Source organism: Lampetra planeri, chromosome 1 (assembly GCF_965212315.1).
Source record: "Lampetra planeri chromosome 1, kcLamPlan1.2.h2, whole genome shotgun sequence".
NCBI lineage: Eukaryota > Metazoa > Chordata > Hyperoartia > Petromyzontiformes > Petromyzontidae > Lampetra > Lampetra planeri.
Window position 1 is genome coordinate 19038877 of NC_136107.1, and position 21899 is coordinate 19060775.

The 21899-nt window shown below is 46.6% G+C and overlaps 1 protein-coding gene across 11 annotated transcripts in view; it reads right to left on the bottom strand.

Annotated features, from left to right (window-relative positions):
* The window catches only part of LOC144719616 (POU domain, class 2, transcription factor 1-like), a 116939-nt gene that overhangs the window by 34666 nt on the left and 60374 nt on the right, over nucleotides 1-21899 (bottom strand). For 8 of the 11 annotated variants that reach the window (XM_078595774.1, XM_078595764.1, XM_078595713.1 and 5 more), the window contains one exon: nucleotides 9331-9422. In XM_078595774.1, coding sequence (XP_078451900.1) covers nucleotides 9331-9422 — 92 coding nt within the window. Of the gene's footprint in view, nucleotides 1-9330; nucleotides 9423-20910; nucleotides 21025-21899 lie in introns of all 11 variants that reach the window. The other 3 variants (XM_078595781.1, XM_078595724.1, XM_078595748.1) reach the window with 2 other exon arrangements.

A 21899-nucleotide genomic window follows, 5' to 3' on the forward strand; every position in this document is an offset into this window, starting at 1 on the left:
ACCCCTTAACCTAAGATATCGGAAATAAATTAATAATAATAAGCCTATGCATGAAAGACAAAAGTAAAACTTATGAAAAGCCAGGATAGCGGGATAAATCACCACCAGGTCGAAATAAAATACATAATAAAAGAGCGATGTTAAACCCAGGGTCGGAGAGAAAGGGAGATCCCGGCCGTCTTTGTATCCCCGCAGCGCGGGATGGGAGTGTGTATGTGCTCGGGGAGGCACCTCCACTTGGGTCAAGCACCACGATGGGAAACGACACACCTTAGGCTACATACAGAATCATAACTGGGAAATGGTAAGGGACAAATGTTAATTTAAAACTTTTTAACCATGTCTGTGTGCGTCTGTGAGGGTCGGAGGGAGTGTGCCCCTCCCTCCAGGTCGTGCACCCAGACAGAGAGACGACTTCGAGGCAATTTGTAACATCTGATTGTTTGCTCATGGATTTTATGGAGGGAGTATGACAACGGAAAATACCATGGGTGATGCACACAAGGACACACGGACGTACGGACACACACATGAACACACCTACACACGGACAAATCCTGACACAGTAAATCAAAAGAAAACCCCGCCTTGTGGGCAGGACCCAAAGGGATTTTTCGGCATAAAAGAAAGGACCCTGAGCATTGGAAACCAGTTCGACCAGGGGAGTCAACTCATCACGAGTTCGACCAGCGGGTCGGCTCCGGAGCGAGCTCAACCGAGCGGGTCGGCTCGACTCATCTTCAGCTCGACCGAGCGGGTCGGCTCAAGGGCGAGCTGCGACTAACGGGTCGGCTCGACTCTTCAGCTTCTGGGACTCAGCCGAGTTCAGACGGCTCTCGGGGCTCAAGCGGCTCCCCGTCTCCTCTGCAGGCGGGCAAGACCCGCTTGACAGCTCAACTCGGCCGCGACAGGCCAACCTCTGCCGAGTCGGTTTCCCTGCTGCCGCGAGAATCGCGGTTTGGCGACGACGCTGCGAGCGAGCTGTGGGCGCCACCTACCGACCGGGTTCCGAACTACGACAGCGTATCAACAGGCATCCAACCAATTCACCACGGTGACAGAGGAGCGACTAATACGTATGACGCGCACCGCCCCCTCACCACACGAACCCCAGGCGTCTGTTTGACATAAAGAACCGACTCCGAACATTGACTATTCAAGACCACTCTTACCACTCAAACACACTCGAACCCATAAGCCGTCCGTGGCTGTGAAGGCATCCCAACGACCGAGTGATGGCCATCCGTCATTTATAAGAGTATTCGTAATTTTTATCTTTAATATTTAGTGGGCTGTACTCTTAATCGCATAAATTCCCAACAGATCCATCAATACGAATTGATTCTTGGCACCTCCTTCCGCCGAGCAACGCTCACGTGGGGAGTGGTGGCCCACCAGATCCTTATCAGGTGATCTGGTCCCCAATTAGTAAACTCTGTATAAGATAACGATCTTCGGAAAAGGAGCGCCGTCGCAGGTCCTTACTCCGAGCCATTCTGTTGTCAGATAACCTGCCGATGTATCTGTTGAGATTGGTGCCTTTAAGAATAATAACTGTTTTTGATTGTGTTTTTATCGCCGTATAATCTTTCAAGTATAATCATTCATTAACGTTAAGGTTTTCTTAGCATAGTATTTGCATGTTTTAACGACTCTCTCTCACTAACAACCATCGCGTTACGCGGGATCCATGTGCCGTTGTCAAGTGAAATCAGACAATCATTGATGATACTGTATTGATGCCGTGTTGACGTTCCGGGATTGAGAGTTCGCATACTATATCATAGTTAAGGTTGAATTAGTAATAAATTGATTAATACAGAAGTGGTTGTGTGATTCTTTCCTGAAGTCTATGCATAAGATCTGCTTCTGCGTTGAGATCTGAACTTGGTGACCTTAATAAACACACTAACACATACTCAATAAATGTTAAAGCGATAACGGGGTGAACCGGGGACCTAAAGATAAGCGAGAATAAGACGAACCTAGACAACGATGCCGAGTTAATCTAAGTTAATCTTGTATACTTACACCACACCTGCATAACTGCATACGATTAATTGCCTTATTCCGATCGATAACCCACCCTCGTCACCGAGGCGGGGTCTGGTTATCATAACGACTTGCATTATCATAATTACACCCACTCGCATAATTACTACGATTACCTCTCGAATTGGCATAATTAAATGTGCATAATTACATAAATTAATATATTTCCGGATAATTACACATTTGGCCAAATTTCATTTGATTATTATTATTTTCACTGAATATTCATAACCCACATATACAACATAATAATTTCACCCACGCACGCATACAACATATCAAAATTTTCACACCCAACATATACAACACACCCCCGGTACCTGTAAGTCCCAATCAACCTGATCGTCGCAGACCTGTTGGCACAGCATAGACGTAATCGTCCTGTTCAGACGTTCAACCATTCCGTCAGTCTGCGGGTGGTACGGGGAGGTACGCACTTTCTTTGTACCCAACAGGTCGCACACCTCGCGCAACAAAACGCTCGAAAAATTCTTCCCTTGGTCCGTCAGCAAGCGTTCAGGGGCGCCCTTGTCCAAAACATAACCTTGGACAAAGGCGTCCGCCACTGCCGCAGCCGACTGGTTGGCGAGTGGCCACGCCATGGGCCAGCGGGTGAAGTACTCTACGCCAACCAGCAGGAACTTATTTCCCCTAGGTGTAGCGGGAAAGGGCCCCAAGATGTCTAACGCAACCAATTCGTTTGTGCGCGAAACCTGAATGAATTGCAGCGGTGGATTAGCCGCTACTGGTGGCGGCTTCCTTTGGGCGCACCTCACACATCCCTTAAGAATGTTCGCCACGTCGTTGCCCATCCCCGGCCAATAATAGTCTCGCTGGATTAGGGCGAGCGTTTTGTGAAAACCCAGATGCATGAGTCGTTCATGAGCAGCCAGAACGACCCTACCCCTCATAGCAAATGGCACAACGAGCGCGTGACGTCGGGACATGTTGTCCCACTTCATCAAGAGGCCCTGTCTGCACACCCAGGAACCGACCCGCGCTTCCCCACCCTCGGGAGCGTCAACCTTCCGACGTAGCGTGAGTAGGGAGTTGTCGGCCATTTGGAGACGGCCCCACTCGATGAGAGGCAACGCTAACAGCGAGTCCCTCCCCGTGGGAGCGTCGACCCCCGTAGTATCAGTGGCGGTGAGCACAACTTCCGCGGGGACGGCGACAGGGGGTTTACACCGCGCCGATCCCAGCAGACATGCGCATTCCGTGCGCGGCGGCAACCGCGACAAGGCATCCGCGTTCGAGTGGCGCAATCCCTTGCGGTAAATCGTCATGAATTGGTAGTCCTGAAGGACCTCCAACCATCGGGACAATTGGCCGGATGGCTACGCCACCCGCATAGCGTACTGGAGAGCCGCATGGTCCGTACGAACCGTAAAATGACGGCCGTAAAGATACGGCCTGAATTGCTGTATAAAAAACACAATCGCCAGCAATTCACGACGTGTCACACAGTAGCGTTGTTCCGCAGGGGACAGAACCCTGCTACCGTAGGCGACCACCCGTTCGACCCCCCCGACCACCTGTGAGAGCACTCCCCCGATACCCGTGTTACTGGCATCCGTGTCGAGCAAAAACGGTTGCGTGAAATCGGGGTAACACAAGGGGGGAGCCTGCACCAAGGCGTCACGAAGGGAGCAGAACGCAGCCTCCTCTTCCGGCCCCCAGTGAAACCGCACACCTTTAGCCGTCAAAGCGTGCAGGGGCCTGGCTATGGTGGCAAACTGCTTGACAAAACGACGGTAATAGGAGGCGAATCCTATGAAGCTGCGGACTTCAGTGACCGAGGTTGGCGTTGGCCATGAGCTGACGCAGTGCGTCTTAGCAGGGTCTGTCGAGATCCCTGAACGACTAACGATATGGCCCAAGTACCTGACCGATTCCCGAAGCAGAAAACATTTAGCCGGTTTAAATTTAAGCTTAGCGGAACGCATCCCGAGGAACACCGCTCTCAGACGCTGGAGGTGCTCCTCAAAAGTCCGGCTGAAAACGATGATATCATCGAGGTAAATCAAACAGGTGTCCCATTGGAGGCCCGACAAAACCAATTCCATGAGCCTCTGGAACGTGGCGGGAGCGGAATGTAAGCCCATGGGCAATCGGTTGAATTCAAATAGGCCTCCCGGCGTCCGGAAAGCGGTTTTAGGTTTTGATTCGTTATCGAGGGGCAATTGCCAAAATCCCGACAGCAGATCGAGCGTCGAAAAAAACTGTGCTCCCGCCAAGGCATCCAGCGACTCATCCATCCTGGGGAGCGGATACGCATCGGCCATAGAGATTTTGTTTAGGCGGCGGAAATCGACACAGAACCGCAAGGACCCGTCCTGTATTTTAACTAGGACGATAGGAGCACCCCACGGACTGGAAGAGGGCGAAATGATGTCGGCCGCCAACATGTCATTAACCGCCGACTGCACATGCTCCTTCTCGGCTGGGCTGAGCCGGAAGGGATTCTGTCGAATAGGAGCCGCGTCCCCCGTAGCTATGTGGTGGCGCAACAGGTCTGTGCAGCCAATATCGTACTTGTGACTGCTAAACACGTCAGCAAACTCGAGTAGCAAGCCCCTCAATGCTCCCAACTGCACACTGGACAGGTTACTAGACCCGGCACACAACGAGTCCACCCACTCTGTCCCCTCCTTACTTTGAGGATGCGTATCGGCACTCAATCCCGCGTGAGCAACGAGCTGTTCCTCGACGGGTAGCGGCACGGCGTGATCCAGCACCGTTCCCTGTGTAATTACGGCCGGCCGCGACCCCGTATTCAGGACCATAACGAACGGCTCACTGTCTCCACTCACCATGGTCTGAGCTACCGCTAAGTCGAGGCCCCCTTTGGCTCTGTTAGACGGCCCCAACAGAACTCCCTGTGCCCCCGCATCCACCCCGAGGGGTTTTCTCAACCGAAGGGGTACCAACATTTGCGATCCCGGGGGCACCCGTACAGTCTGAGTTGCCAGCGCCTGCACCGTCGCACAAACCGTGCGTATTTTAGTAGGGCTCGTCAAAAACGCAACCCGCCGTCCCGATGGAAGCTCAATGCAGGCTTGATCTATGAGAATTTTGATGGGCATTTTGGACAGAAAGTCCGTACCTAGTAAACAAGGAACGGCCAGCGATGATGATACAAAAATAGGACCCACCAATTTGATATCGCCAATACAAATAGTCGCCCGAATCTGGCCGATGATTCCCAGGGATCCCCCGTTCGCCGCGTAAAATGGTACGTCCACCGGCAGAAGGGGTCGACATTGGACGGGAAGAATGTTATAAATAAGGTCCGAAATGATAGTGGCCGACGCACCCGTGTCCACAAGCACCCGGACCTCAACCCCGTCAATAAACCCCGTTACCACGGACGACCCGGCCGACGCAGCCACCATCCTGTGGGCCAATTCGGACCATTCGACTGCTTTCGGGCCGTGTACGAACCCCCCTCGCCGAACCGAACCCCCGGTACCCTTATGCGGTCCCCGCACCGCCAAGCGGCGACCCGAACGTGCCGTGTATGGGGACCGAGCGTGTGAGGTGCCGCGACTTGCCGGGTTTAGTTGCGATGACTTGTGGCCCCGGTTGTCGTCCGGACGTGGTCCCGTGGCGCGCTGACGCGGAGCCCGGCACCCGGCTGCGACGTGACCCCGAAGGCCGCAGTTGTAGCAGACGACGAGGGACGTCGTAGGTTTCGGTTGCTCCAGCTTGCGGGATGAACGTGTGGGCGAACGACCTCCCGTTCTCCACTCCCCCGGTCTCGATACAGTGAAGGCCTCCTCCCGAGCCGCAGCAGGCTGAGGCTCGGCGACCGTGGCAGCCACTGCCGCGTTCCCCGCCGATGCGCAGATGACCGTCGGCTTGCGCTTGAGGACCTCGTATGCATGAATACTCGTGGCAATCCCCAGGGAGCAGATGTCCATTTCGTCCGCCGTATTGATAGGGACTCCCAAGCCGTGAGCCAACGCCAACAGCTGCTCCGTCACCATGGCGTCCTTCCCCTCCTTGTCCATGCGGGGAAAAGCTGCGTCCGCCAGGGCGAGCAGCGCCGTGCGATAGGCGAGCGTTGTTTCTCCAACCACCTTTCGCCGATCGTAGAACTGGTGGCGACAGGTCGAGGGCGGCCCGAACACTTTAGCCATTAGGTGTAGCGCGGCCTGGAGCGTTGAGCGGGACGACCTAGGGGCCGATGTGAAGGCTGCAAGCGCGTCGTCGTCGAGCATCGCTGGCAGCGCGCGCAGGGCAGTGGTGTCGGACCACCCCGACATTTCTTGATGTGCGAGGAACCTTCGTTGGAAGGCTCCCCAGTCGCCCCCGTCTGCCTTGAACGCCGACAGCGCGGGCAATCGTTGCTGGAGGACCCGGTCGTCGTCGTCGTCGAAACGATTTTCCCGCGCGCCGCTGTGGTTGTAGAAAATGTCGGCTCCGTCTGCAGGCGCATAATGGAGAGCTCCGGCGCGCGCCGATGACGCGGGCCGCTCTGAGTGGAGCTCTCCGCCCACGTGGTGTCCGCGCTTCCCGCCAATTAATGGCGGACCCTCAAAAACGGGGCCAACTTCAAAACTTTTGGCGCGAAGCGCCTTCTGGCGGGATCCCTCCAGCCGCGCCGCCTCCTCCAACCCCGCAGCCGTCCCTCCGCCCGCTGGAACGGAGATCTCCGCCAAAACTGCAGCGGCGGCGAGCAGCAACTCCGCCAGGCGGGAGTGTGCGTCCTGTAGGCTGGTGTCGGAGGCGAGCGGAGCGTCGGCCATCGCCGCGAAGTGCTGCATCGGCGGCAACTCTTCGTCCTCTCCTCCCGAGGTTGGTGTCTCCGGTACGCCGTCGTCTTCCCGATCTCGCTCGTGGGTACGGGTAGTCTTCCTAGTATCCATTCTTCTTGAAGACAGGTTTACTTCTGACGCCAGTTGTAATGTAGTAACTCGGCGGGAGACGACTTCACGGGTAGCACACTCTTTTATTCACCAACTTCGTTACACAGGTGACTAACACCCACTTGGTTACTCGGGTGACTAACACCCACTTGGTTACTCGGGTGACTAACACCCACTTGGTTACTCGGGTGACTAACACCCACTTGGTTACTCGGGTGACTAACACCCACTTAGCTACTCGGGTGACTAACACCCACTTAGCTACACGGGTGGCTAACACCAGCCTACCCCACACGGTTCTCCTGGCTACACCAACACGGGCTCTTACGCCCCGTAGCCTCTCGGAACACACCCAGCCGGGGTGTCCCTCTCGACTCTGTGTCCCACAGTCCCGACCCACATGGGCGTCGGACCACGGGTCCCACAGTCTCGCCTCCGAGCCACACAGGGCCCCGGTCCCAACAAGGACAGCGGGACTAGGGGTCTCAGGGCACTACCTCTTCACTCCGTCTTCGATCTTCAGCTGGTTAACAACAACCCCGAGTGCTCTCGCGCGTCCCCCTTTATACACCTCCTGCGGACGTCGTTGAGAGCACCCATCCCATTTGACCAATCACTGGGCGCTGGCTACGATCCTCTTTTCCCACAGTGTCAGCGCGCCTCACCACTCACGCCGCGCCGCCCCGTGATCTCTCACTCCCGGCGCGCGCGTCCACACCACGCCCACAACGCGTGCCCAACCCCGCACCCCGTGCCGCCCCGTGATCCGTCACTGTCGGCGCACGTCAACACCACCACTACACAAGGATTAATACTCTTAGGTTTTTTCGGTAAAGTCACGTAGGTAAAAAATAAAATTAATCAAAGTAAAATAAAAATTCACGATGTTTCGGAGGCAACACAAGCTTCCGTCTTCAGGTGGAACCGTCACAGCACGATTGCTGTATTTTTTTTTTTACTTGATACAGCACTTGACTTGACACTTTACTTGATACTGCAATCGTGCTGTGAGGGTTCCACCGGAAGACGGAAGCATGTGTTGCCTCCGAAACGTCGTGATTTTTTATTTTACTTTTATTAATTTTAATTTTATTTTTTACCTACGTGACTTTACCGAAAAAAACCTAAGAGTATACGCTGGTGGTGTTCATTCAGACGCTGTCTTTCGACAGCCCTGTTCTTCACCTGAGGACGGGTGCTTGCGTTGTGGCCGAAACGTCGTGAGAATTGTATTTTATTATGTTTTATTTTTATTCTTTTATTATTTCCCTTCTACGTGACTTTACCGAAAGAACCAAGAAGACGTCAGAACGGCTAAGGCTGTTCCAAGTGCTGCAAGATTAGCCCCACTGAGCCACAGCGTGCAATATGCAGCTCATCATTCCACTCCCTACAAATGCCGTAACGCCATTACAAAAAATCTACAACTCTTTTTACCGAAAGATACAAAGAATATGAATTCCTGCAGTCACGAAAGCTTTAAGTCAAGATTTTTTTGTCGCACTTTTGCATGGTCTCCGAGTCTTGCACGATCCTGCCTTACGTGTTCCATAAACCCAAAGGTACAAATTTAACATTTGATTTGAATGCTATTTGCATTAACTATAAATAATTCGATCTTAAAAGCATGATTTAATTAATGTATTGTGACCACAATTATGAATTTCAATACAAAAAGTTGATGAATGATTATAATCCCTGTATATTCCAAGAACAAAAAACCTTACTCATGTAAATAATTAAGAGACAAAGCAAAAACAAACATATATAAACAATTTAGCTAAAATGATCAGTTGAAGCCTAAACCTGTTAAGGCATGGCTCGTTCCTGCGGACAGTTACCAAACATCTGCAGATGTAAATTTAAATAACGGAGTGGTGCTCTTCCCCCAGCTGATCACCAACACGGATGTGACGTCCAGTGGTCACTCGTTGGCAGCACTACATGGCCCGAGTTTCTTCTATCGTCTAGCAAGGGGGCACAACTGGCCCACACGTGGTTACGTCACAGCATCAGCCAGCCGCAGGGAGCTCTGGCCTATTTATAGTCGGATGCCCAATATTTTTTAAGCTGACGTTTTGATGTTTTTTTTTTACGTACGATTGAGTTTTTTTGCTATTCAAGCGCAGTATAATACCATAGCATCCCATTCCCAAAGACGAGGCAAGCACCTATTTCTGGCATCGACATTCACAGATAAAGATCTGTGAATATGGCAAGGGAGTCCCCTCACTTGCCTTTTTAAAGTCTGAACGCACCGATAATTAATTATATATACATATCTCTGTTGAGTGGGGATTTTACTAAAATTTAGGGGGTTTCCCTTCAATCGTATCATGTTTTTTTTTCCTGATGTGGAAACACTGGTGACTGAACGTGTGGAGGGAGCTGAATCGTGCAGCCTTACCCAGAGTTCCTTGCTCACCTGTCCCAGCATGCTTAGCGGGAGACCATCGTGGGCGGAGATGATGTGATAGTCCACTCCATTCACCTTCGGTCCTGCAGGCATCAAATGACAATGCTGGGATTCAAGGTGCCAGGACGACCCCAGCTAAAGGCTTCAAAAATTGTACAATTCAGATTTCATAAGCTCTTTGTACATATGTTGAACTCGACTTACAAAAATGTAATCCCTGTTGTAATGTGAGAGGTAAAGTGCAAAGAGTGAAAGAAATCTCCTTTGGACGCCGCAAAAACGAGTACAGCAATGCGTCATGTTGGGAAACAATCCAGGGAAGCGATAACAATTAAATACTCTAAGTTCATTTAAAAATGTGTCATGACCAGAAATCAGAACAGGGTACTCCTCTCAAGCGATGTGGTGACTATTCATCAATATACAGTATAATAAGCCCTGAGAATGGACATTAATTGAATTGCAAAACCAAATTATGAATGTGATGTTTACAGTGACTGGCAACAATGACGAGAAATCAGTCTAATTACAAGTGAGAATCTGTTTCACTCCGAGTGGTTGAACGGGGGGGGGGGGGGGGGGGGTGAGCCTATGATTGAAACACTTTTGATGCTGTGGCTCTGACAGTCCGCCGGTGGATCCAGGTGCATTTGATCTTCTACCTTGCAGGCATTCGCAGAGCTATTATAGGCTGTAAGCGCTGGAGCACACCTAACTCTGCTGAGAATTATGTGTACTCCGGTAATATACATGCTCCAGCCTCCTGCTCAAAAGGCATGGCATTGTGATGCTTTGTTTTATGATCTTTATATTTGAAGTAATTGGGATGGCAAGGGTATAGGAAATATGGGAACTTGTTAAAAGCGTGCGTATGTATCCATAACACAAGTGTTTTGGGTTAGATCGCTTAAATATAAATGCGTCGTTAAATATGCTACCACCCAACACAGCCAATTAGTAAGGTTTGTCACGTAAACAGAACGTGGCAATTCGTTACTAATACTGCACACCGGTGTGTTGGACGGCATATCCACAACATTTACAATCTGAGTACGACATTTCGCCAGCAATTACAACTAGCATCAAGTGAAGGCCATATTTGTAGAGAAATCCTGTTTTGTTCCATAAAGAGGGATAGATGTGATGAAAAAAATATCTGACTAGTTTATCGGTTACTCCCGCAATGTACCGTATTTTTATACTTCAATTACTTGGTCAGTTTCAACGCTCGTGTTATTTGATTTGGTTTTGGCATTCAGTTGATTTGTGCATCATTGTAACTGTTAAATTGCAGCGCTTCTTCAACTATCACCATCTGACAATGTATGAATATCTTAATAACTAGCTTGTTAGCCCGTCCAAGGACGGAAGTTGTAATATTAAAGATGTAAATTCAAGTTTTATTACGTGATTGTTTATTTTATTAGAAAATGTAGCACAAAGAAAATTGTATTAACTTATTAAATTAAATTAAGGACTTGGAAGATTTCTCAGTACATGATATTTTGTGTGAATCTCTTATCACTGTTCAAAAGGTTTCCCTGCAGTTGGCTATCCTTGATGAACACATTGATCCGCTCAGGATATTTAGATCTAGACAGGGCATTTTAGACACTGTATAGGGGCATTGTGATCTGCAGAGGGGCCAAATCCAGCTAGCATAGCGGCAAAAGAAGCATTAAAATTGTTAAATTTTTTGACCAGGCTCTCTTCGGTATCTTACACAATAGGCAAAGGCGAACAATCTCTGTGGCTGTATAATTTGTAAAAACTCGTAACTTCACTTTAGCACTGTTTTCAAATCACCTGAAGCTGTTAACTGACAAATTAATCTTGACAGATGGACGCTTCATAGCGCAGAGTGAAGAAAGTAGAGTGCTGACACTGTCTGAAGTAACTTAACAAATAACGAACACCAAAGAAGAAGCATGAAAGTTATGAATAAATTGATCAAAGTATAATTTTATCTTGTCTAAATGTAATGAAGGGAATATTTAAAGAAAGAATGTCATAAAACACTTCACTGCATTTCACTGTAGCACTGTAATAACGGCAGTGAATGTTACACAAAAGGAATTGATAAAACACCTCACAGTATTTGACCGCATCACTGCATTAATGGCAGTGGTTGTTGCACGCAACAATGTCAAAAACACCTGACGTAATGTCACAGTAGCGCTGTATTTAACGGATGTTCAATTACTTGCAACTCACTGCTCTGATACTGACTTATCTTCCGCTTTCGCTCGCTGGGGTTAAAAACAATTGGAATTCGATACAATGTCTGCAAAGTAGCAGATGTTTATTGTAGCATAATTTGGAAGCGTAAAGTAGAGACTTACCTTTTGTTGGACGTGCCGAAGAAATAAATAAAGCCACAAAATGCACTGTGATGCGGCGTATAATTATTTATTGCCTTCACTTTCTATGAAGATACTAAAATAAAGCGAATTTGCATTAAAAATTATCATAGCCGCTCGACCTTCTTCTGCGTTAGTCAATGTGGAGTGACGTCACGCGCGTTACACACAGACATTCTTGGCTCATTATATTAGTGATAAAGGTTTTTAGGTTAGATCGTGTAAGTACAAATGTGTCGTAACTCTCCACCACCCGACACAGCCAATTAGTAAGGGATTTGTTACGTAAACAAAATGCCAATTAGTTACAACTTCAGCCCACCGGTGTGTTGGCGAGTAAATCCAAAACATAAAAAATTTGAGAATGACGTTTCGCTGGAAATTACATCCAGCATCATCGGGCGATTTGCCAGAATAGTGAAGCAATCCACCTGCTTCCGGACGACGTCATCACTGAACCCATAATGTGCAAAGATCAGAGGAGGTTATTGTAAGTATATAATAGATTAGTAATCTAATATTGATTTGAAGGTTTTGTGACTGCAGGAAAAGTCACGTCGGTAGAAAAAGAATAGATCACGACGTTTCGATCGCAACACAAGCAATCGTCATCAGGTGGGACAACTACAGCAAGAAAAAACTGCTGAAGTAGGCGAGAGATATGCCGTGGCACGAGGTTATAAAGGCCTCAGCAGTAGGGGGGGAGAGAGAAGGGGGGGGAAGGAGGCAGGGCAGAAAGTGGACCCCGCGGCAGCACCCGGGTCACTGGAGTAGAGAGACGCATGGAGTCGTAAATAACAGCTGACATAGGCAGGCAGGATGGAAACATCACAGTCAGCTAATACTTTACCTGGTTGATAACGTCCTTCTAATGATTGCTCAAGTTTGTACCCATCTTCTCGGTTGAAGTTGTGTCTGTGTTTATATATCTGGATGGCTTTATGAACAAATTTTTGTTGATAGCCAGTGGGTTTGCAAAGTACCTTCATCTTAGAGAAATCAATTTCGAGTGAGCCAACCGCATTAAAACAATGATCAGCAATGGCAGAGGTATTGGTCCTACAAGTGTTTCGAATCTGCCTTGTGTTCGCGAACGCGGTCCGAGACATGTTGTTTCGTTTCCCCAATGTAACTGCTGCCGCAGCCACAACTCAGTTTGTAGACACCCGGTATTGCATATCAGGAATCACATCCTTTACAGATGTGATCAAATCACGGATTTTGTGTACTGTGTTGAAACGAACCTGGATCTTGTGTTTGTTTAAAAATTTTGGAAATATTTTTGGTAACTCCTGTTATATTTCGATTTAAAGCTTTCGTGACTGCAGGGATTCATCTTCTTGGTTCTTTCGGTAAAGTCACGTAGAAGGGAAGTAATAAAATAATAAAAATAAAACATAATAAAACAATTCTCACGACGTTTCGGCCACAACGCAAGCAGCCGTCCTCAGGCGAAGAATGAGACATTATCAAGCTAGGAGCTTATATAGGTGTAGCGAGGAGGAGCGCCTTAACAAAAGAATGTGCATATGAAGAGGAATTTAGCATACCAATGGGCAATGCGTAGGAGGTGGGCGGAGGGGTTTCAAAGTCCCATTATGCCCATGCATTATGCAGGATCAACAGCACCACGGGGGGGCGCAAGGAACAGCGTTAATAAAGGAAAGGAATGTTAATGATATGTAGCTGCATTTACCAAACAACCATGTAGAAAACCAAGTAAAAAACTACATAAAAAACTAAAATATAAACTGATACTTACTATACTCTACAATAAGCTGAGTTACTAACAACAAATAATAAATTACAATTCTACGTCGTAAGAAGTATATAATATACTTCCATCTAAACTTTATTCTCTTAGCATATACAGTACTATATACTGCCATAGATACCCCCAACATTAAATTATATACTGTATTGCTGTAAACCACCCTATACTTTATACATTTTAATATAACACTATGTATTATTCAACTCACCCTAATGTGTATCGAAATGGTTTATAACGTCCTTCCAATGATTGCTAAGCCTGAATCCATCTTCTCGGTTAAAATTGTCTCTGTGTTTGTATATGTGGATCGCCTCATGAACGAATCTCTCATGATAGCCAGATGGCTTGCAGAGAACCTCCGTCTTGGAGAAGTCAATGTCATGTGAGCCCACTGAGTTGTAACAGTGGTCTGCCACGGCTGAGGTGTTTGTCCTACCGTGTTTTTGATCAGCTTTATGTTCACGAATGCGGTCTGAGACGTGTCGTTTGGTTTCCCCAATGTAACTGCTACCACAGAGGCAACTTAGTTTGTAGACGCCAGGGTACTGTATGTCTGGAATCACATCTTTTACAGACGGTACCAGATCACGGATTTTATGTACTGTGTTGAATCGGACCTGGATCTTGTGTTTAATCAGGATTTTGGAGATCTTTTTTGTGACCCCAGCAATGTAGGGTAAGGTGATGGTCTTGAAAGGCTCCTCAACAGGATCCTTCTTGATGGTTGGAGTGATGGCTTTGCGGATTGTGTAGTCGGAGTAACCATTAGCCTTAAGAGCTTGGCGTACGTGTTTGAGTTCACTGGAAATGTGTTCATGGTCGGAGATGCATTGGGCTCTATGATATAGAGTCTTGATGAGGGAATTCTTCTGGGATGGATGGTGGTGGGAATCCGGTTTTAGATAAGCATCCGTGTGGGTGGCTTTCCTGTAGACAGAGTGGCTCATTGAACCATCAGGTCTCCTTTTGATTAGGACATCCAAAAAGGGTAGCTTGCCATCATTTTCGACTTCCATGGTGAATCTGATGGCTGGGTGTATGGAATTGATGTGGTCGAGAAATTGGTCTAGAGCAGGCCGGCCATGTGGCCAGATGACAAAAGTGTCGTCTACGTACCTCTTCCATAAGGTCGGGCGTAGAGTGGCAGTCTGGATGGCGTCCGTCTCAAATTTCTCCATGAAGATGTTGGCTACAACCGGAGATAGGGGGGAGCCCATTGGGGTGCCCTCAATTTGCTTGTAGAAGGTTCCATTCCAGGTGAAGTATGTATTGGTTAAGCAGTGTCTCACCAGGGGGGGTACCCCAGCATTTAGTCCTTGATGAACCAAGTCTTCAATGATTGCGATGGTGTCAGGCACAGGCACCTTGGTGAACAAGGAAACCACATCAAAACTGACAAGCAGGTCGTCTGGGGACAGGGCAATCCCCTTGATTGTCGATACCAGGTCAGTAGAGTTTAGTACTGCAGAGGTGGTTTTTCCAGTGAAAGGCCATAGGATTTCGGACAAAAAACGAGCCAGTTTGTAAGTGGGGGAGTTGATAGTAGAGACAATGGGACGAAGAGGTGTATCTTCTTTATGTATCTTTGGCAAGCCGTACAATCTTGGTGGCCTGGCTGCAGAAGGTTTCAACGAGAACTGTTTGGTCTGATCAATTAATGCGGTTGAAGCAGAAATGTTGTTGGTTTTGGAGACGAGGCTGTTGGTGGGGTCTCTTTTTATTTTTGTATAGCTGCCATCGTTGAGTAGTTCTTGAATTTTGTTGTTGTATACTATTTTGTCCATGATGACAGTGGCATTGCCTTTGTCGGCTGAGAGGATGACAATGTCATCCCTCTTTTTTAATTGAGCTAATTCAAAACGCTCATCTTTGCTGATGTTGCTAGCTGGCATCTTAGCGTTTTTGAGGGTTACAGAGATTTCAGATCAACAATGTCCACATCGGATTGGGAACACGTGGAAAAAATGACTGCCTCTTCAGCTGCCGCTATGTCGACTAAATGTAAGGACAACTTGATTTCCAAATTCAACCGCCTCTCAAACAAGAAACCGGACCCACACATTGAAAAGCTAGATGTTAACAAAGTCGTAATTAATCGCAGTAACAGTCCTATTTCTGAAGGTTTGAAATCCGTTTTAGCTAAAGGACTAAACTTTGCAGTCACACCTAGACACATACCAGTTAATGATATAATTGCTCGAGTAGATGTAGCTCTCAAGGGCTTGAGTCACATCGCTGCAGACGTAGCAAGATCTGAAATCTCTGTAACCCTCAAAAACGCTAAGATGCCAGCTAGCAACATCAGCAAAGATGAGCGTTTTGAATTAGCTCAATTAAAAAAGAGGGATGACATTGTCATCCTCTCAGCCGACAAAGGCAATGCCACTGTCATCATGGACAAAATAGAATACAACAACAAAATTCAAGAACTACTCAACGATGGCAGCTATACAAAAATAAAAAGAGACCCCACCAACAGCCTCGTCTCCAAAACCAACAACATCATTTCTGCTTCAACCGCATTAATTGATCAGACCAAACAGTTCTCGTTGAAACCTTCTGCAGCCAGGCCACCAAGATTGAACGGCTTGCCAAAGATACATAAAGAAGATACACCTCTTCGTCCCATTGTCTCTACTATCAACTCCCCCACTTACAAACTGGCTCGTTTTTTGTCCGAAATCCTATGGCCTTTCACTGGAAAAACCACCTCTGCAGTACTAAACTCTACTGACCTGGTATCGACAATCAAGGGGATTGCCCTGTCCCCAGACGACCTGCTTGTCAGTTTTGATGTGGTTTCCTTGTTCACCAAGGTGCCTGTGCCTGACACCATCGCAATCATTGAAGACTTGGTTCATCAAGGACTAAATGCTGGGGTACCCCCCCTGGTGAGACACTGCTTAACCAATACATACTTCACCTGGAATGGAACCTTCTACAAGCAAATTGAGGGCACCCCAATGGGCTCCCCCCTATCTCCGGTTGTAGCCAACATCTTCATGGAGAAATTTGAGACGGACGCCATCCAGACTGCCACTCTACGCCCAACCTTATGGAAGAGGTACGTAGACGACACTTTTGTCATCTGGCCACATGGCCGGCCTGCTCTAGACCAATTTCTCGACCACATCAATTCCATACACCCAGCCATCAGATTCACCATGCAAGTCGAAAATGATGGCAAGCTACCCTTTTTGGATGTCCTAATCAAAAGGAGACCTGATGGTTCAATGAGCCACTCTGTCTACAGGATAGCCACCCACACGGATGCTTATCTAAAACCGGATTCCCACCACCATCCATCCCAGAAGAATTCCCTCATCAAGACTCTATATCATAGAGCCCAATGCATCTCCGACCATGAACACATTTCCAGTGAACTCAAACACGTACGCCAAGCTCTTAAGGCTAATGGTTACTCCGACTACACAATCCGCAAAGCCATCACTCCAACCATCAAGAAGGATCCCGTTGAGGAGCCTTTCAAGACCATCACCTTACCCTACATTGCTGGGGTCACAAAAAAGATCTCCAAAATCCTGATTAAACACAAGATCCAGGTCCGATTCAACACAGTACATAAAATCCGTGATCTGGTACCGTCTGTAAAAGATGTGATTCCAGACATACAGTACCCTGGCGTCTACAAACTAAGTTGCCTCTGTGGTAGCAGTTACATTGGGGAAACCAAACGACACGTCTCAGACCGCATTCGTGAACATAAAGCTGATCTAAAACACGGTAGGACAAACACCTCAGCCGTGGCAGACCACTGTTACAACTCAGTGGGCTCACATGACATTGACTTCTCCAAGACGGAGGTTCTCTGCAAGCCATCTGGCTATCATGAGAGATTCGTTCATGAGGCGATCCACATATACAAACACAGAGACAATTTTAACCGAGAAGATGGATTCAGGCTTAGCAATCATTGGAAGGACGTTATAAACCATTTCGATACACATTAGGGTGAGTTGAATAATACATAGTGTTATATTAAAATGTATAAAGTATAGGGTGGTTTACAGCAATATAGTATATAATTTAATGTTGGGTTTATCTATGGCAGTATATAGTACTGTATATGCTAAGAGAATAAAGTTTAGATGGAAGTATATTATATACTTCTTACGACGTAGAATTGTAATTTATTATTTGTTGTTAGTAACTCAGCTTATTGTAGAGTATAGTAAGTATCAGTTTATATTTTAGTTTTTTATGTAGTTTTTTACTTTGGTTTTCTACATGGTTGTTTGGTAAATGCAGCTACATATCATTAACATTCCTTTCCTTTATTAACGCTGTTCCTTGCGCCCCCCCGTGGTGCTGTTGATCCTGCATAATGCATGGGCATAATGGGACTTTGAAACCCCTCGGCCCACCTCCTACGCATTGCCCATTGGTATGCTAAATTCCTCTTCATATGCACATTCTTTTGTTAAGGCGCTCCTCCTCGCTACACCTATATAAGCTCCTAGCTTGATAATGTCTCATTCTTCGCCTGAGGACGGCTGCTTGCGTTGTGGCCGAAACGTCGTGAGAATTGTTTTATTATGTTTTATTTTTATTATTTTATTACTTCCCTTCTACGTGACTTTACCGAAAGAACCAAGAAGATGAACTCCTGTTATGTATGGTAAAGTCATGGTATTGGTTGGATTCTCGGATGGTTGTCTCCCCATGGATGGGGAGGCAGCTTTGCGGATTGTACGGTCAGAATATCCGTTCATCCTGAGGGCTTGGTGTACGTGCTCCAGCTCACTGGGTAGGTGGTGCTGGTCGGAGATGCAACGGGCCCTGGATGGTGGTGGGAGTCAGGCTTTAGATAGGCATCCGTGTGGGTGGCTTTCCTGTAGACAGTGTCCCAACGAGCCATTATGTCTCCTCTCGATCAAAACATCCAGGAATGGTAGCTTGCCATCCTTTTCCACCTCCATGATGAACTTGATAGATGGGTGTATGAAATTGAGGTGGTTGAGAAATTGGTTCAGTGCTGGCAGGCCATGTGGCCAGATGATGAACGTGTAATCTACGTATCTCTTCCACAAGTACGTAGGGTGGATGTCTGGATGGCATCTGTCTCAAATTCCTCCATGAAAACATTCGCTACCACTGGTGATAAGGGAGAACTCATTGGGGTACCCTCATTTTGTTTGTAGAATGTACCATTCCAGCTGAAGTAAGTGTTGGTAAGGCAGTGCCTTACCAAAGTCGGTACATCTGGATTCAGTCCCTGTTGGAGCAAGTCTTCAATGATTGCAATGGTATCAGGTACAGGTACCTTGGTGAACAGGGAGACTACATCGAAACTGGCAAGTAAATCATCTGGAGACAGTGAGTAGTCCTTGATTAGACAAACCAAGTGAGCTGAGTTAAGTACAGCTTCAGTTTCATTTATTTGGTATAGCCCTGTGAGCCATTCGGCTCTTGAATCGGGTGCAACCGCAACAAACAAAAACAAAAAACATGAACAAGAAAACACCTTCAAGTGACTATGCGCAAACAGAAAAATCCAGGAAAAAACTGCAAAAAAATCTTCCAGAAAAAAGCACCATACACCCCCACCCCTTACACCCAGCTGCTTTGCCACATTAAAGCAACTAGAGGGAGGAGGTTATAAAGAGCCATTGAATAATAAACTCCGGGGCAAAGGGAAGTTACTGACAATCTGGGAAATCTCCAGATTGTCAAAGGACCATATGACACGACCTCCACGGACGTTTTGGACAGTTTCACAAACAAATCTCCAGACTCACTGGTACGGACGCAGAGCACAGGGCGTTTTTTTAACGGCAAAAGTTCGAAACTTAGCGACAAGAATAAATCGACATTATAGACTGCCAGTACACTCTCAGATTAAGAACCAGACTGCAGTCTACATTAGTGGCTTTTATTATTACTTACCTTATTTTACTCTTATTCACCGCATATATTGGTTGTTATTGTATCTTTCTATCTACGTAACTTTACCAAAAGAACCAAAAAATATGAGTTCCGGTAGTCACGAAAGTCTAAGTCAAAACTTAGCCATATCTTGAAACCTCAGGATATCAAAATACAACTCGAGAATAAAAAACACGAATCACTGGATAGACAGGGAACAAAGGTTAATAAAACCCTCGGAATACATGTGGTAACAACTATGGTAGATCACGAATCTTGGTTAAACATAAACCAAATAATAATCATGAAGTATTAGACATTGGGTAAGTCAAAAGAGATACAAGGTGAAATAGATAAATCACACACAACCAAGATAATATGTATTCCATAGGACCAGAGCCCCAAACTGCCTTTGTCTTCTCACAATTTGACACAACACATGGTAGCAATAAAATACGTATGAAGGGAGGGTGCCTCCCCTTGAGATAGCAAACACCACCAATGAGGACATCTCCAGGAGTAATGTGTTGATATTCCTAGCATAAGAGTTGGCATATTAGAGTGTTGTGTTTTTTTTATTTATATTAAAGTTGCTTAACACAGAAGAGTCTGAGTGGTGCAGTGAGATCTGAATTTTGAGACCTGACAAACACACTAAGACATAATCAGTAAAAGCTCAAGCGAGAATCATTGTATTATCCCGATTGATAATACAACCCTCTACAACGAAGCCAAGCCTAACTAGCATAAATAAATAAATTAGCATCCTTACATACACTTAAGCAATATTCAATTACTCCTTCGCAAATTAGCATAACTATTTAACACGTAGGCTTTCGCGACCAATATTGTTCCTAATCAACGATTTTTGGGTTTAGATCGCGTTATTTATAAATGTGTCGTAACCCTCCACCACCCGACACGGCCAATCAGTAAAAAAAGTGTCACGTTGACAAAAGACAAATAGTTCACTGCTTTAGCCCACCGGTGTGTTGAAGCATGAAACCACAACATTTACAATTTGAGTACGACGTTTCGCTGGTAATTGCATCCAGCATCATCGGGCAATTCGCCAGAATGGGCAATTCGCCAGAATTCACCATTCTGGCGAATTGCCCGATGATGCTGGATGCAATTACCAGCGAAACGTCGTACTCAAATTGTAAATGTTGTGGTTTCATGCTTCAACACACCGGTGGGCTAAAGCAGTGAACTATTTGTCTTTTGTCAACGTGACACTTTTTTTACTGATTGGCCGTGTCGGGTGGTGGAGGGTTACGACACATTTATAAATAACGCGATCTAAACCCAAAACTCGTTGATTAGCATAACTATATTCGCATAATTACATAAATTAGCATACATTTGTTTTATTTTAATTAAATTTCAAGACCCAATATATACAACAGAATGGGGTTGCTCATCCAGGATCTCTCGCAGACAGTTTATGCATGAATTAAGGAATGATTCACTGTTGTGTTAACCAGAGTATTGTGAACTAACATTGCCTTGTGATTGTAAACGGGCGTAAAACAAACCAAAAAAACTCACTTTTTCCGCCTGAGGACGATCGCTTGTTTTGCGATCGAAACGTCGTGATATATTGTTTTTGTTTTCTTTTTCTACCGACGTGACTTTACCGAAAGAACCAAAGAGTATGGATTCCTGCAGTCACGAAAGTTATAAGTCAAGATTTATTACATCTTTTATTCTAACAAGGTTACAGGTAAAACATTGAGTTAGTTGTAGCAAATATTCAGTTTACATGCACACGTGTGGTAATATTTAAAACTAGCCTATAGCCCATCCAGGACGGGTGTATTGTAGTAAATCTGACATATTCAAGCGAAAAGCAGACAGTAAAACCATATTCAGTGCATCCATTGGTGTGCCATTTGTAAGGCTGGTAACAGAGACGTCTCAATCGGGTTACAGAGTTCGCGTGGTATGAGGGTTCTGGCTTTTTAATGAGGGTTCAGTTTTTGGTGAGAAGGCCCCCCCCCCTCCCATGTGGAGTGACGTCAACCGCTCATGATTATTAATGACAGCGTTACGGAGTGAGCGTGACATCAAGGCTCTGGCTTTTTATATATTAATGATTTCTTTATTCCCTTAACTTTCCATAAAGGTCAAAATGAAAGCTAATTTGCGTAAACAAATTTTTGTTTCCGCTCCACCTTTTTCATGCGGAGTGACGTCACCCGTTCATGATTATTAATGACGGGGGGGGGGGGTCCATGTGGAGGACTCCACCTGTTCATGATTATTAATGAGGGGGGTGGGTCAACGTGCAGTGACGTCACGAGCCCTTTTTTACTTCTATGTCTCAACAGCGTTACGGAGATCGCGTGACGTGAGGGTTCTGCCTTTGCAGTGAGGGTTGTGAGTTGACGCTGAGGAGGGGGGAGGAGGCGCCTCGCCCCCCATGTGGAGTGACGTCACCCGCTCATGATTATTAATGATGGACGAGTCCATGTGGAGGACGTAACCTGTTCATGATTATTAATGAGGGGGGCTGGTCGACGTGGAGTGACGTCACG